Genomic DNA, 17991 nt, shown 5'->3' on the forward strand with positions numbered 1-17991 from the left:
CAACTCACCCCTGAAGGGTGACCTGGCATTTGAGGACCAGCACCTTTTTTGCTAGAAAAAATGCACTGGGGCAGACTATTCTAAACTGTACAGAAAAATGCTGTACTAATCAGCTGCAAGGGGACAAGTGACTAACAGAACTTGCTGAGCAGGAACTCAGGGGGTCTTTTACTATGGCGCACTCATGTTTTTAGTGCACGCTAAAATTGGGTATGCGCTAAATGTTAGACGCCCATAGGAATGCATTGGTGTCTCTAATGTTTAGTGCATGCCCAATTATAGTGCATGCTAAAAACATGAGCGCACCTTAGTAAAAGGGGGTTCTCAGTGTTCGTTTTGCTTCATAACACAGTATATGCAATAAGACATACATGTGAATTATTTTATATCAGTCGAAATATGTGACGGTGACCTGGTGTGCTAGATTACAAGCCCATATTTATTTCATGAAAACAAGCTGGTATTGAATGATTTCTAATGTATTTTCTGAACTGTGTTTGAACAAGCGGATTAAGTACCTTTTATATGATTTTACACTTGGGAGCCCACACAGTTATGCTCTGTGTCATTGTTGCATGACATTCCATTTAGTGCACGGTTTATTTTTAGCTGGTGACTCTCAGGTCTTTTTTCAGTAGCACCGCCAGTGCAGGACCACAAAAGAAAAGAATCATATTACTGGAAGAACCTTGCTGAAACAAAGAAGAGACACGCAAGAAATGGGGAACTATAAATCTAGACCCACCCAAACCTGTACTGGTAAATAGCTTTTGCTTTCTCTATATGTGCTTGTCATGCAGCTGCAAACAGCCAATGTTATGCTCTGAGTAAATGCACAGTTTTTGCTAGTTTATTGCTGGGAAGCAGAATTAAATTCAAAATGCCAATAGTGTTATAATAGAACAGATGAAGTGAAAGTGCATGAAATGGATGTGCAGAACACTAACCGAAGATCTCCCTTTCCCCATAAAAACATAAAAATCTTCGTAACATCTTTTATCTGACTGAAGAACATATGATAGCAGAGAGAAAAGTGAATCCTGATTTGTACACATGTTATATTGGCATTCCCAAACCTACAAAGCCAACCACTATGTAGTAAAATAGTTTGTATTGCTGACTCATGTGCAGTATTTCTTTCGTATTGCCGCACTAGTCTGAAACTTGAAGGACCTCAAAGTCTTGTCTCTCATGTACCAAGAATGCTACACTGATAGGACATTTGCTAATTGAATTTATTTATTTATTTATTTATGTTAGATGAATGGAAGAAAAAAGTAAGTGAATCCTATGCAGCAATTATAGAAAGACTGGAAGATGACCTGCAGATCAAAGAAAAGGAGCTGACAGAACTAAAACATGTTTTTAGGTACAGTGTGCAAAATCTATCAGCTAACTGGATTAAAAACAGATGACTAAAATTACCAGGTTTGAAAGATACTTGTACACTTCAGGGGGAGAAAAAAAGTTGTCTGTGCATTTCAGAGCTCTGTGGGAAGTGAGACCAGCAAGCAGAGCTGGCTCAAGGGAATGTGGTGCCCCGAGTCCGACCCAACTTGCTTTGGTGATGCCTCCCCCACCATGGTTTCAGCATCTCTCCCTCCCTCCTTTAGGCAGACATTTCACCCCCCCCCCCCCCAGTCCAGTGTCTCTTTCCCCCTTCTCTGGCCCCCTTCCCGTATCTCTGCGAGTCTGGCACTGCTCCCTCTCCTCTCTCACTTTCCTGAGGTCCTGTAAAGTTTATGTCGGTCACTGTGGCAGCAGTAGCAGCATGATAGGCTGCCTTCGGCCAGCCCCTGGGACTTCCCTCTGCCACATCCCGCCCATAGGAAATTGCATCAGAGGAGGCAGGATGCAACAGCCGGAAGACCCAGGGGATGGCCAAAGGCAGCTTGTCATGTTGCTGCTGTTGCCAGTTAGTAGTACCAAAATCAAAAGCAGCTAACTTGTTGGCAATCCAGGGTTGGAGTCAGGTTAATTGCAGATAAGCCCTCACTGCATAAATAAACTGCTTAAATCAAGCTGCATAAATAGCACTCCGATCTTTAAGCAGTTTGGCTTCTGCAGCGAGGGGCGGCATATTGACATAACCAGCTATCTGTTAGCCAGCTCAGAAGAAAAGACTATTCAAAGACAAGCCCAAACAGGTCCTAGCGCTGAGTATCTGGGAATAACTCCGGTTGCGGTCAGCAAAATGCTCACTGCCACTGGCTGAACGTTGGCTGGACTGTATTTATAAATATGGTCAAAACATGAATCCTGTTTGTCAGCCTGAAAACCTGGCCACAACAGCATAACCAGACACATTCCCCACACTGAAAATGTAAGTAGAGGATGAGTATATCACCTGCAATCATTATAGCACAAATTATACTCTTTTAAATGTGAGAGAGAAAAAAAAACTGTCTGTGCCAGAAACATAGCTCAAAAAGTGTCATTTTCAGTTACACCTAGGAGAGCTGATATGTATAGAGGGATAATTTATAAAAAGGGGGAGAAAAAGCCTCACATTATAAGGGAACACTCCGTCGTTGGTAAACCAGCATTAGGGAGGTCCCTTAAATCATCATGGGCAAAAACCTCCTTTCATTATTTCTAAAGTATGGCTACTGCTCAGTATACTTAAATAAATGAACCGTCTATATTTAATCAACGGATCGTATGCACTTATGTTTTTACTCAACAATCTCATAGACACCTTCCAAGGCCCGACTTCGGCCTAAGTTTCGAATCCTTCCTCAGGGTCCGTGGTGTCTGACTCTCAAGATCTGTTTAAGAAAACAAACAACATCAGCTGAATTTCTCTAGAACATAACTTCAAAAATTATTCACTTAGCTTAGCTTCATGATTCTTACAAGGTGCTCCGTGATCTCTTCACTTCAGCTTAGCCCTGCTCACAAACATGGCCGCGCTTTATCTACGTTGACGTCAGACGCCTCTAAACGAAACCCTCCCTTAGAGGTGTCAATCAAATGACGTAATGAAGGTGTCTATGAGATTGTTGAGTAAAAAGATAAGTGCATACGATCCGTTGATTAAATATAGACGGTTCATTTATTTAAGTATACTGAGCAGTAGAGCAGTAGCCATACTTTAGAAATAATGAATGGAGGTTTTTGCCCATGATGATTTAAGGGACCCCCCTAATGCTGGTTTACCAACAACGGAGTGTTCCCTTATAATGTGAGGCTTTTTCTCCTCCTTTTTATAAATTATTTTGTTACATCAGAAGATTCAAGGATATTATATAGAGCTATATAAGTTGTCATTTATTGAAAAATATCCTATAGAGCTCTTTTTTGGAGATTTAGATATGTATAGAGGGATACCAACAGAAAATCTTTTTAAAAACCAAACCTAATGATACTTAAAATGATCACATTCCAGTTTACTACTGTAAAGAAGAGATGCACTGCCATAAAATTAACATATAACTGCTATATTCACAATTTTGCATAGGTCACCTGATAGAAAATGGGACGCCCAAGATGAGACTTTTGAAATTATATATATATTTGTATTTTATCAAAGTTGGACATGCGTAACCTTTTGTAAAATACTTCTAAAGCTATAATCAATATAAATTTACTTAGTAGCATGTACTCTAGAAATAACCATTTTACAAAAATAAGCGGGGGGAGGCTATAAGGGTTTTGTTTTGCTATTTTATTTCAGTTTTTATTGATTTTGTACCATGCTTTGAGTGATTTAACATTGAGGTGTGTAATCAAGGGGAAAGAATGAATGAATATTTGAATGTATACACACAGATCTTACAACCAACACATGTAAATGTTGGATTTCACAAAACTGCACCTCCAAAGGGAACTCATTAAAGAGCCAAGCTACAAAATTCAAAATCTAGGAATTTTCAGGTGATTATGAACACCACAGACAGAATTCTCCAGTTATTATGTCCTCCAAATGACCAGTGATAGCAAGTAGATAACTAACACTTATGTATGCCTTGGAGCAGGTATAAATGCCAGTTGAGGTACATGTGTATTTCCATTGCAAAATGTGAAATACACATATACTTTTCATGCCTACCCAAACCACTTCTAAAACACACCCATTTCAAAATGCAGATATAAACATAGTAACATAGTAGATGACAGCAGATAAAGACCTGTACGGTCCATCCAGTCTGCCCAACAAGATAAACTCATATGTGCTACTTTATATGTATACCTGACCTTGATTTATCCTTGCCATTTTCGGAGCATAGACCATAGAATTTCTGCCCAGTACTTGCCCCATCTCCCAACCACCGGTGCTGCCACCCAATCACCGCTAAGCTTCCGAGGATCCATTCCTTCTGAACAGGATTCCTTTATGTTTATCCCACACATTTTTGAATTCCGTTACTGTTAACATGCAAGTAACAACTTTCTAAAATGGCTACTAACATCTGTATAGCCATTTACATGTAAATTGGCTTCTTACACTTATAAATGGCACCTAAACCTTCTAAAATGAGTTCCTAAATCTGAAAGTTAACTACCAAATGCATTTCCAGTAAAGAATATTGTTTTCTGTTGGGTTTCTGTAGTATAGTGGAGTAGTAGCCTAGTGGTTGGTGCAGTGGACCTTGTTCCTGGGGAACTGCGTTCAACTCCTACTGCAGCTCCTTGCGACTCTGGACAAGTCACTTAACCCTCCATTGCCCCAGGTACAAATAAGTACCTATATATACTATGTAAACCACTTTGAATGTAGTTGCAAAAGGCAGTATATCAAGTCCAATTCCCTTTTCACACATTTATATGGGGTGTAATAACTACCAAGCAATACCTATATCAAATTACAGCTCATACAGACCATTTTATTTTCACTTTGGACAACAAATCCATCATGTTTGGTAACATCTGCTCTTGCAAGTTCTAAGCATGCCAGGTGGACAAGCTGCACAGCCATTTGAGCTGAATGATAATCATATTATATGCTCAAAATAGCTTCTGGAACCTCTCATTAAATAAAGGAATATCTTACCATGTGGAGGAGTACTGATGAAATTCCCCAGAAGAGAAATTGAAAGAGGCAAGAGCCCAGTAATAAGAAGGTTGATAAGAATATAAGAGCAGTCAAACTGGGTCAGACCAATGGCCCATCTAGCCCAGGGGTAGGCAACTCTAGTCCTCAAATACTGCAAATTGGTCAGGTTTTCAAAATATCTGTATTGAATATGAATGAAATGCTTTTCTCATGCACTGCCTCCATTGTATGCAAATGAATCTTATGCATATTTATTCTGGATACCTAGAAACCCTGCTTAGTTTGCAACATCTGAGAACCAGAGCTGCCTACCTCTGATCTACTCAAACACCCTGGGCAGGTATTTTGGCAAAGAGCATATGAATATTAATTATGCCCATGTCTAACATAAATTATGATTTATAACTGTGTGTGTAATGACACCATACAAATAGTGTTTCCTAAACATTACAATGAGGAGAAAGTTCACATAGAGATGACTGGATATATCAGTGTCACACAAAAGCAACTGGTCCCTAAAATAACAAGGTAATTTTGTTGCTGAGTCAGTATTAAGTGTCACCCATTGTGTAGATCCTAATGATCCAAGACAGATGTTTGCATCTGAAATTGCACTGATGTGGATGCCTCAGCAAGCAATAAGCCCCGCAATTTGCAACAGTGTCAAGTAGCCTGGCAAGTTGGTCTGTCACATCTTAATGGAATGAAAGACCTTCTCAAAATTTGTTTTAATTAAATTAAGGCACTGGAGCGGAGGACATGTCCTAATTTGTGTGGGTTCATAAACCCAGCTGAACAGATCTGAGCGTATATGCCAAGTTGAATGCCTGGATGAAAGATAGCAACAGATCAAAAGAATATTACAGAAATAAGAGACTTATTTCAGTTCTTCACAAATCCTTTTGTGCTTTACTGGCACAAAGAGGTGACCTATTTCTGTCAATATTAATGAGATGATTTGCAGCCAATGTCGGCATTATACTGATTTTGCAATTCTTAAAGCACTTCAGTGTAGTCAAAATATTTCCCCCCGGGTATGTTAACCTTTACTTTTTAGAGTGCAAAATGCAAATAGGTAGCACTTTATGTCCTTTGAGAAACCAAATCTTAATCCAGACTTGAAGGAAATAAGCAAAAAGATGCTCTGCAATGCATGACATGGATCTCTCCTTTGCAGTAGTTATCAATCCTCTTTGGGGGTGCTTGGATTCCGTTACAAAATAGGCTCCTACCGTCCCCTCTCAGAGCAGCTAAATGGAAGTGCTCAGTTATGGAATTCCTCATTAATGTCTTGCTCCATTTCATTTAGGGCTTTTTCCCCATTCCTGCTACATAGTTTATAATAGCTCAACATAATATTTGCTTTCCTATTTTCTTGTGTTTTGCTTTACTGTCTTTTAATATCTCTGAAGCTCATCTCTAAGATCCATGAGGGCTGTGGAGTTTCCTTTTAACATGTCTTTTAGTCCCAGTAGTTCTGTCGTGATACTTTGAAGGGTAATTTCAGAACTGTCATGTGTCACCATCTTGTTATGACCTGCAATGAGAGTGTCTTACCTGCTGCTGAAGCTTTTTTTTCAATTCCGTATATAAAGAAAAAGGGAGTTGTTTGGGACATTCTCTCTGCAGCCCATACTGCTCCCATTCAGCAGTCAATCTCATGGTATGCAATGACTACCCCATTTTGAGAACTGGAGAGTGGGGCCCAGTGATAGTAGAGGGGAAAGGAGAGCCCTCTTCTCTTGGGCCACATGTTTATTTATTTATTGCATTTGTATCTCACGTTTTCCCACCTCTTTGCAGGCTCAATGTGGCTTACAATATATCATGGATACTGGAAATGAGAAGAGGATGTACATTTGGTTTTACAGAAGGATTTTGGGTTACATGGTCATGAAATATAAGATAGTTGTATTGCAGAACACATTAACAAACATTAGGAATATAGATAGTGGTATAGCAGAAGACATTATAAGACATTAGACGCGTTAAGGAGTTTCTGGGTATGTTTAGAAATTTTTGCATGTTTTGAACTTGTGGGATATATTTTCAAAGAGATAAGTCTTTAGTAATTTACGGAAGTTGGCCAGTTCGTTGGTCGCTTTCAAATTGCGTGGTAACACGTTCCAGAGTTGCGTGCTCAAATAAGAGAAGGTAGAGGCGTGCATTAGTTTGTATTTCAGACCTTTGCAGTTGGGAAAATGAAGATTAAGGAATGTTCGAGAAGATTTTTTTTGCATTCCTGGGTGGCAGGTCTATTAGGTCTGACATGTAGGCTGGGGCATCTCCATGGATAATTTTATGAACTAGGGTGCATACTTTGAACGTGAACTTGCTCAACCGTTACAGCCCACAGAATCGGCAGCGGTGATAGTGGTAACCCCAGTGGAAGGCGCTAGTGGGAGGCCCTGTTTTGAGGGTGGGTCAGCTGCTGAAACGGTTGTGGAGAAGAGAAAGAGCCAGCTACTTACGCTGCAACTATATGAGTATTTAACGTCGTCATTGGAGAATGGAGAGTTCTCCAAAAATTGGATGTCTCAGCTGAGAAAACATCAAAAGAAGTCACTGCTCTTGTGAGTAATATTGATGAGCTTTCTAAGACTTTGAATGAAATAACTAGAGACTTTTCTGAGTAGGTTTCAGCAATAAAGGTTGAAGTAAAGTCATTGCAAGAAGTCTCCTCTGGTTTTGTTAAAGATAAAACGTTTCTTCATAGGAATGTTGAGCAGATTGAAAATTTCAAAAATTGAATCTACACAGTTTAAATTTTCCCAAGGCTACTAGAATTTCACATCTTGATTGCTTTAGAAAATACTTGATGGATGTTCTTAAATTTTCTTTAGAATCTATTCCTCCATTGCATAGAATTTATTATATTCCTCTTAAATCTGTGGCGGGAACTTGTGGCCTTATGCAACAGAAAGAACTATTAGAGGGCCTGACTTCCCTGGATGAGAATTCTAAACATTCTTTATTAATTGCCTCATTTGTGCTTGAGCAAGACCTTAACGCTGATATGAGGTTATTTTTTTTTTTAATTTCTCAGATACTATTTTGTGGAAAGAAAGTTTGGATTTTTCTAGATGTTACAAAACAGAGACAGGATCGCAAGAAGACCTTTTCAGGATACGTTATCATTGGGTGCCACTTTTCTTTTGGCCTATCCTTGTAAACGTATTGTGAAGTATATGGGGATTAAATATACTTTTTTCCAGCCTGAGCAGTTAAAAGCCTTCTTAGATATTAAGAAGATCACCCATGGGACTCCATGATCATTGCAAGTTGTAATGGGGTGTTTCACGTTAATGGCCTTTTCTACATGTTCTTTTTTTCTTATATTTTAGATCGCCTTGTATTTTCTGCTACTACCCCTAATGTATAGTGCTCTAAGAAGGAATGTTTATTTTCTTGAGTGTATTTGATACCTTGATTACTGAACTTTTTCCTTCCAATTTTCTGTATCAAGTATTATACTTGTATTGTAATTTGATAAACTGAAAATTAAATTTTAAAAAATGCAGTTAGTTTCATCTCAAGAGGAGGTACTAGCTACAGCCATGCTACCAGAAGTCCAATAGCATGACCATAGCTCGGACAGCAAGAACTCCTGTACCCCCTCCAATTTGAACCACTCCAAGGTTGCTCGCCCAATCTGATCCTCATCAATCCATCTGATCCAATCCCTTCCCCAAGATCAGCCCCCCCCCCCCCATAAGATTGCCTTCATCCAACCAATTAAGAACATAAGAACAGCCATTCTGGGTCAGACCAATAGTCCATCCAGTCCAGTATCCTGCTTCTAGCAGTGGCCAATCCAGGTCACAAGTACCTGGCAAAAAAACACAATTAGTAGCACCATTCCACACCATTCCCCAGGACAAGCAGTGGCTTTCCCTATGTCCATCTCAATAGCAGACTATGGACTTGTCCTGTAGGAACTTGTTCAAACCTTTTTTTTAAACCCAGATACACCAACCACCGTTACCACATCTTCTGACAATGAGTTCCACAGCTTAACTATTCTTTGAGTGAAAAAATATTTCCTCCTATTTGTTTTAAAAGTATTTCCATGCAATTTCATTGAATGTCCCCTGGACTTTGTACTTTTTGAATGACAGAAAAACCGATTCACCTCCACCCATTCCACTCCACTCAGGATTTTGTAGACCTTAATCATATCCCCCCTCAGATGTCTTTTTTCCATGCTGAAGAGCCCTAACCTCTTTAGCCTTTCCTCATATGGGATCAGTTCCAATCCCCGCTATAATTTTGGTTGCTCTTCTTTGAACCTTTTCTAATTCCACTATATCTTTTTTGAGATACGGCGACCAGAATTGAACATAATATTCAAGGTGAGGTTGCACCATGGAACGATACTGAGACATTATAGTATTTTTGGTCCTTCTCAAACCCTTTCATCTAACAGAAAGCAGACCCCCCCGCCTAGAGAAACCCAGGACTTACCCAGGGGCCATTCCTGGTGGGCTAGTGAGACAGGGCAGAAGTGGTCCCCCTCTGCTCCAGCCCTGTCTGGCTCCAGCAAAAGATTGACTGCCAGATTCCTGGTGATAGTCTTGCAGTACTACCGCTAGGGGGCATCCTTTCATATAAGGAGAGGTGCCATTCTCATATTTTCTTCTTTTAAAATATCACTGGTCAGTCTTATCAGTTGGAATGGGAATGTCCCACGTAATCACAATCTCTTCATTCTCTATAATTCTTTTGTAAACATGGTGTGGATGAAGTTTACCTGCAATCTGACAGGGCTGATTCAGCCTCTCACAATTTCATAACCAGGGTAAGGGCATAGAATATGATCCTTGCAACAAAGTTCCCTATTTTTAGTGGAATCACTATGGAAGACCATGGGCAGGAAGGGTGTATCAGCGGTGGTGGTGGCAGATGACACATCGCTCCCCTCTTAACTGACTTTAGCTTGCTGGCTGAAGAAGAATAGTGAGAGCGTGGTACATCATGCTCCCTCCTTCTTTGCTGCTTGGGGCTGATCCAACACTCCAGTATCCAAACAGGTTCAAAGTGTGACAGTCCAACACAAGAGCTGTATTACTTTTGTCTTCCTTCTACCACCAAGTAGGGACCATAGGGTGGAGATTGAAGAGCACAAGATGTGAGTGAGGGGATCAGAGGAGGTCCAGAGGGAGTGAGTGAATAAGTGAGGGGATTGGAGGGTAAAGGTAATGGCAGGATGAGGAGGGAGCCATGGATGTGGGCAGAGCATGAGTGAAGAGATCAAAGGAGTTGCCTTTCAAACGTCTTGTTAAGCAGTTTTAATAAAGGTTGCTGTTTTCAAGCTGTGACTATTAAGAAGAGTTTGTCTGTTTTGTTTTGTTTTTTTATAGTAGATAATCTAGCTTGGGAACTTGAGATATATTCATTCATTCATTCTTGTATCCCACAACTATCCAAACGCAAGTTTCAGTTCAATATGGCTTACATTTAAATGGTTTGGGAGTTCTACATTGTTGTTGTGCAGTTACAATATAGTGTGAAACATTGTTGCTGTACAATTACAGTACAATATAGTATAGTGCATTTATTTGTTGTGTGATTAGTCAAGAAATTTCTTGAAAAGGTATGTGTTTAGTTCTTTTCTATATTGGAGCTAGTTGTTGATGTTTCTTATGACTTTGGGTATTGAGTTCCACCATTTGGAGCCCAAGTAGTTAAATCCTGTGGTGAAACTGGATTTGTAGGTTATGTTTCTACATTTAGGTAGGTGATGGGCTTGATAAACTTGATGGGCTGAAAATAGGACCCGATGTGGTAAACTGGATTAGAAACTGGTTGACAGACAAACGCCAGAGGGTGGTGGTAAATGGAATTCGCTCGGAGGAGGGGAAGGTGAGTAGTGGAGTGCCTCAGGGATCGGTGCTGGGGCCGATTCTGTTCAATATATTTGTGAGTGACATTGCCGAAGGGTTAGAAGGTAAAGTTTGCCTTTTTGCGGATGATACTAAAATTTGTACCAGAGTGGACACCCGGGAGGGAGTGGAAAACATGAAAAAGGACGTATGGAAGCTAGAAAAATTGTCTAAGGTTTGGCAATTAAAATTCAATGTGAAGAAATGCAAAGTGATGCACTTAGGGTGTAGAAATCCCCGGGAGATGTATGTGTTAGGCGGTGAGAGTCTGATATGTACAGAAGGGGAGAGGGATCTTGGGGTGATAGTAGCTGAGGATCTGAAGGCAACGAAACAGTGTGACAAGGCGGTGGCCGTAGCTAGAAGGTTGCTAGGATGTATAGAGAGAGTTGTAACCAGCAGAAGAAAAGAGGTTTTGATGCCCATGTACAAGTCATTGGTGAGGCCACACCTGGAGTATTGTGTTCAGTTTTGGAGGCCGTATCTTGCTAAGGATGTAAAAAGAATTGAAGCGGTGCAAAGAAAAGCTACGAAAATAGTATGGGATTTGCGTTACAAGACATATGAGGAGAGACTTGCGCACCCGAACATGTATACCCTGGGGGAAAGGAGAAACAGGGGTGATATGATTCAGACGTTCAAATATTTGAAAGGTATAAATCCGCAAACTAACCTTTTCTGGAGATGGGAAGGCGGTAAAACGAGAGGACATGAAATGAGATTGAAGGGGGGCAGACTCAAGAAAAATGTCAGGAAGTATTTTTTCAAGGAGAGAGTGGTGGATACTTGGAATGCCCTCCCGCGGGAGGTGGTGGAGAGGAAAACCGTAACGGAATTCAAAAATGCGTGGGATAAACATAAAGGAATCCTGTTCGGAAGGAATGGATCCACAGAAGCTTAGCCGAATTGGGTGGCAGAGCCGGTGCGTGGAGGCGGGGCTGGTGGTTGGGAGGTGGGAGGTGGGCCTTGTTCTGGGCAGACTTCTACGGTCTGTGCCCTGAAAATGGCAGAAACAAATCAAGGTCAGGTATACACATAAAGTAGCATATATGAGTTTAAATTGTTGGGCAGACTAGATGGACCGTGCAGGTCTTTTTCTGCCGTCCTCTACTATGTTACTATGAAGCAGTAGGTATTCTCTGGCGTTTCTCAGTGATAATTCAGTCAGGTCTGACATGTATTCAGGAGCCATACCAAACAGTATTTTGAAGATTAACATGGCAGTTTTAAAGAATAGTCTGGCCTTTATTGGGAGCCAGTACAACAAGATTAGTACTGGGGTTACTCTGTCATATTTCAACCTTTTGAATATTGATCTTACTGCCGTGTTTTGAGTGGTCTGCAGTGATTTCAGCGTGCTTTCTTTACATCCTATGTATGCTACATGTTTGTCTGAGAAAATAGTCTTTGATCCTTCTCAGATTCCATAGAGTTTTGAAGCTCTTTGATGTGATGGCTGAGACCTGATTTTCGAGTGATAGGTGTTTATCAAGGATGATTCCCAGAATTTTTAGTGTGAGCTGAATAGTACCAGGAATTTGGTTTAAACTCTGTTAAGTCTTTGAAAATTTTGGCCCAATTTTCCGTAATGTCTAAACCTTCTTTGCTCTTGTCCGATGTCTCTGTGATGGTGTTACTGAAAATTATGTATATAGTGACATTGTCGGCATATATTTATTTTATTTTTGTTACATTTGTACCCCGTTCTTTCCCACTCATGGCAGGCTCAATGCTGCTTACATGGGGCAATGGAGGGTTACGTGACTTGCCCAGAGTCACAAGGAGCTGCCTGTGCCTGAAGTGGGAATCGAACTCAGTTCCTCAGTTCCCCAGGACCAAAGTCCACCACCCTAACCACTATATATATATATATAGTTCCCAAGCTAGATTATCTACTAGAGATTCCCTTTGGCAACTGAGATGTAGAAAGAATATCATATAGCAGGATCTTGCACCTTGTTGTTAACTGTGGACATATGACTAATAGAGTATTTTTATACTGATTGTCCCATAATTCACTTTCTTATATAGAATTTCTTCAGTCTTTGTTGTTTAAAAGAGGAGTTATAAACTAGGAAAGCCCATAAAGACTAAATATTCAGATTTCTCTGAGTTTTTCAAATGAAGCAAAAGATAATGAATAATAAAGGTTGTGCTGTGATCATCCATTAAATTTCTCTTTACAGTTCTGATGAAGCTTTCAGTAAAGTCAATTTAAATTATCGCACAGAACATGGGTTATCTCTTCTCCATTTGTGTTGTATTTGTGGTGGTAAGTATGGAAACACCATTACAGCATGGTATTCATATGTTCATCAGTTTTAATAATTCCTGTATTTCAGGGAGCTGAAGTGTTAGAAATATAATATTTTCTTTTATAGTTCAGATTTTTAAATTTATCAACACTCTTCATTTCAAGATAAATTTCAGTTTTTATCATTAAGCTGGCACAAACACAACATAGTGTTCTATTCCTCTGTGGGCACCAGTGTGACCTGATATTATTTTACAGTCATATGCCACCTTTTATCTGAAGAGGGTCCAAAAATATAATGATAGTCAGAGTACCTTAGACACAGTTCCATTTTATTTAATTATGGCACTTGTACCCCACATTATCCCAAACAAGTTTGGATCCAATGTGACTTACAACAAACTTTTAAAGCAAAGTACAATAAGAGAACTATAACAAAAATATAAAACAATAATAGATAAAAACATCCAAGCAGAAAGATGACTTATTTTGAAATAACAGAGTAACTAAAAGATGTAACCAAAGAGCGTAATGGACATTACCTGACTTCTCCCCCTCCCTCCCTCCCTCCCTAAATTCCCCCCAATTGTACCTACCATACATGTACCTTATCTACCACTATATCACCTTGTATTCATTCACACCATGTATTTGTTCAAACTGGAATCGGCTAACGCCATTAACGGTAATATGTAAGCCACATTGAGCCTGCAAAAAGGTGGGAAAATGTGGGATACAAATGCAACAAATAAAATAAATAAATAATCACCAACAATGGTGAGGAATTCACTAAATAAGAATGCTTTCAACAATTTAGAAAAATTCAAGTATTCAGTAACATAGCTGAGTGACTTTGGAAGGGAATTCCATTTCCTAGTAGCTTGGTATGTAAAGCTTGCATCACGAATAGATCAGTAATGAAGATTTTTTTTTTACATCACCGGAAATGGAGAAGATAGTCTCTCAGTGTTGGATGAGGATTATGTAAAGGTAATTCTAACAAGTATTGCATATGGTCAGGTAAAAGAGCAAATAAAATTTGATAAACAAGTACACATAGTTTAAAGGTAACTCTTGTATTTATTGGAAGCCAATGCAGTTTGATTAAAAGAGGAGCTGACTTGGTAAATCGAGGGGTTTTACATATGAGACAAGCTGCAGTATTCTGAACTGTTTGAAGTTTTTTGATAAGAGAGACTTTTAGGCCTAAATAAACAGCATTACAATAGTCAAATTTGGATTGCACTAATGATTGAACTAAAGAGCGAAAAAGTGAGTTAGAAAAGAAAGGCCTCAGTTTTTCAATCTCCACAGAGAATTAAAGATACTAAAAATCACCACAGAAACCTGAGGTTCATATGATAGGTATTGATCGATAGTTATTCCCAAGATTTTCATGGTGGTAGAAAAAATGTAGGACACATTATCAATAATAAAGTTTTTATTAGTCATTGGGTGGGCAGAATTGGTTAGGATTATGAACTTGCTTTTATTCTTATTCAGTTTTAATTTAAAATTGGTAGCTCAAGATTCCATCAGATCCAAGTAGGACTTAATTTTAGGCAAGATTTCATCTAAGTTTTCTTTAATAGTATGTGGACCATCATCAGTGTAAATAAAGGTATTGAACCATTTGATTCCAACAATCTACCTAATGGGACCACCATTATATTAAACAGAATGGGAGAAAGGGGGGAACCCTGGGGTACCCCACACACAGAGAGCCAGGGTGAATAAATGTTAGCAGATAACCTTACTTGATATTGTCTTGACTTTAAGAAACTATTAAACCATTGCAGAACTTCACCACAAATACCAAAGTGATCCATCAGACTCAATAAAATATTATAGTCAACAGTATCAAAAGCACTGGACGTATCAAATTGTAAAATCAGAATTTTCAGGCCCTGATTTAGGTTCATCCTGAAATTGGTTATTAAGGTGGTAAGCACTTTCTCTGTACTATATATGGGTCTAAACTCCGATTGAGAACTATTTAACAGACTGTTTAATTATTTAATATATCGCAAATAAACATTTAAGTGGTTTACAAATCAAAATTTATTACAGTTGAAATGGGAAGATGGGAAAATTAATACAAATCTAAATAAGGAACTAAAATATAATTATAGTTCATTAATTAACCAGGGAAGGACACAAAAGGTAGGGGGGGACAATGGAAAGGTAACTCTCACTGCAAAGAGGGTACCATTATCATCTAGGGTCAAGGACGAATGCTGTTGAAAAAAAGTGGGCTTTAAGGATGCTTTAAACTTTAGGAATGAAAGTTCAATTCATAAGTGATGAGGACTATTACTCCATAAAGTAGGAGAAACACCTGAAAACGGTGTGGTCCTTGTAGAATGTGAGCATACTTGAAAATATGAAGGCACTACTAAAAGGTGTTGTTGGAAGGAGCATGGGGTACATGTTAGAGAATAAGGGCTGAAGTGTTTGAATAAAGAGAGGGGAAGACCAGAGTGAAAGGCTTGGAGAGTAATAATATAGACCTTACTGGGAGAATGCAATGTCTATTGACTCATTATTTATACCATGATGATTACAACACTTATTTCTGTTGCCTATTTGCAACTGAGCAAACTTATATGGGAAGAGAAAGGGGACAATGTTCTAAAACGTGCATTAAGTGCATGTAGCAGGCTAACTGATGGCTAAGCATCCCTAAGGACCTCATGAAAATGATTCAAAATTTATGTGGATTTTATTCCCTAGACAAGAAAATAGCATAAAAGCCCTGAAGAGAAAACAGTGCACACAGCGAGCAATACATTAACAAACTACAAAAAATCTAGATCTACGTGAACACTGGCTGTTTACATGTTAATAGCTCCCTTGCTACAAGCAGCAAGCTAAACTTGTTAGTACAGGTAAAATCTCAAGAAACAGCACTGTTTTAAATTATTTTCCTCCTGACGGAAGCCTTCTCTAGGGGCTTTTTCCTCTCAGCTTCATTCTCCCATTTCCGTGTCCTGAATCATCCTTTATATTCTGCAAACCATTTGAGTTACAAGTGAGCCATGGTTCTGAGGGCCATACCTTCCAATTAGGAACATATACTCCTTCACAGCACAGTAGTCTCCATACATACCATAATATTTCAAAGGTCCTAATGGAGGTGAAAACAGGCCTAAGTCCTGCCCATGCTCTACCCCTGTGTATGCCCCCTTTTAAAAATGCAATAGTAAATGAAGTGGGTATTTGCAGAATAGCACTTAGGCACAGTACTAGCATTTACTCGGGAATGTGTACATATGCACATGTAAGCTCTAGTAAATATGTATACATGTAATGCACTTGTTAATCTGAACACCTCAGTTGTATAGAATTGACTTATATAAGTTCCAGCTCCGCTTTTGTCCCTCCTCAATTTTGGCCTCTTCTTATATTGAAAAAAAATTGGCCGTTTAGGGGGTCTTTTTACTAAAACTTAGGTCAAGTTATCTGTAGCAGGGCCCATTTTATTCCTATGGGCCGTGCTGCAGATATCTCAAGCTAAACTTTAGTAAAAGACCCCCTTAGCCAGTAAAACAGAAAGATGGTATCCATGACCCTTTAACAGCTTGATTTGAATTGTACAAGGGCTGACAATATACACATACACAAGTTGCATGTTCACCATCTTCCATCACATACAGAACTCAGTTTGAATGTTAGGCCCAATTGATTTAGCACATATGCAGGTGCCACAAATTTTAACATACCCATATATAGAACACTCAGATACCAAGTTCTTCATCTTATTAATCATTATCATGCTATGTATTAAGATCTGGAATTAGGAGCAATGTTTAAAATGCACTTTTAGGAGGTAATTTTATAAATATTTCTGTGCATAAAATCGCTTTGATAAAATTACTATTTGCTTAAAAATATGTGCAGTGCAATAAGGCACATGCTTGTAAGTAACTTTAGAGTAGGTATGTTCAAGGGAAGAGTTTCTGTGGATTAAGGGCATGGTCACACCTACCACTCTGTGCAGGTTTACATTCCTTCATGACTGAACATTGGCATCACAACCAGGGCAGTTGGCAATTTGTCACCATGCCTATCACATATAGGCAATTGTATGCAATGTCATAATATCACAACACCATGCCAATAGTCTGAAGCCTGGTTATATTATTATGGCCTCAAATACAAGTGGCAGAAATTGTCCCTCCCTTCTAGGCGTGAACAGTTATGCTTGTTCTTGAACATAGATTATGACCTCTGTGTATACCTGCAAGCTCCGCCCACAATCCACCCAAACTCCACCCCTGTGCATGCCTGCTGGCAAAGTATATGCCATCATATCTTGGTGGATACTTTTGTGCTAATCTTATAAGAGGCATTTTATGCACACATGTGGTTACATATGTGTTCAGATGATGTCATAAAACTACCCCCTCATTCTATAACAAGTTGCCTAAAGTTAGGTGCCAATTGCATGTGTAAGTTAGAGAATACTAGCACTTACACACATAACTGTAACAGTTAGGCGCATGTGTGCTAGGCAAGTGTTCTGCAGTGTTCTGTAACTTTAGTGTGCAGCTGCCTTAGTGTGTTAATACAAGGGTGCATTCAGAGGGGGAGGAGCATGCTCTGGCCATGACCGCGTCTTCCGTTTATGCATATAATTTACAGAATACCATCAGTTTGCATGAAAGTAGGAAATCACAGAGCGGAAGAGGCCCAAGTAGACGTGAACCACAGGTGCAAATATGATGTCTTTATTTAATGGCTGACCCGACACAGCCGTGTTTCAGCACAATGCCTGTGTCAGGGGTCGTTGCCTGTATCAAAAGACCATTTATGCAGTATTCACAGTGTCCAGGTGGCAGATAAAGCAGCAAAAATGT

At 39.3% G+C, this 17991-nt stretch overlaps 1 protein-coding gene across 1 annotated transcript in view; it reads left to right on the forward strand.

Moving 5' to 3' along the window:
* Positions 1-697: 697 nt before the first annotated feature.
* Positions 698-17991, forward strand: part of LOC115471773 (serine/threonine-protein kinase TNNI3K) — a 262913-nt gene continuing 245619 nt past the window's right edge. The window contains exons 1-3 of the mRNA XM_030205595.1: positions 698-759; positions 1261-1369; positions 13065-13150. Of these exons, the coding sequence (XP_030061455.1) occupies positions 720-759; positions 1261-1369; positions 13065-13150 (235 nt within the window). The 5' untranslated portion in view covers positions 698-719. The remainder of the gene's footprint in view (positions 760-1260; positions 1370-13064; positions 13151-17991) is intronic.

The sequence above is a fragment of the Microcaecilia unicolor genome, chromosome 6, assembly GCF_901765095.1.
Source record: "Microcaecilia unicolor chromosome 6, aMicUni1.1, whole genome shotgun sequence".
In the NCBI taxonomy this organism is placed as follows: Eukaryota; Metazoa; Chordata; class Amphibia; order Gymnophiona; family Siphonopidae; genus Microcaecilia; species Microcaecilia unicolor.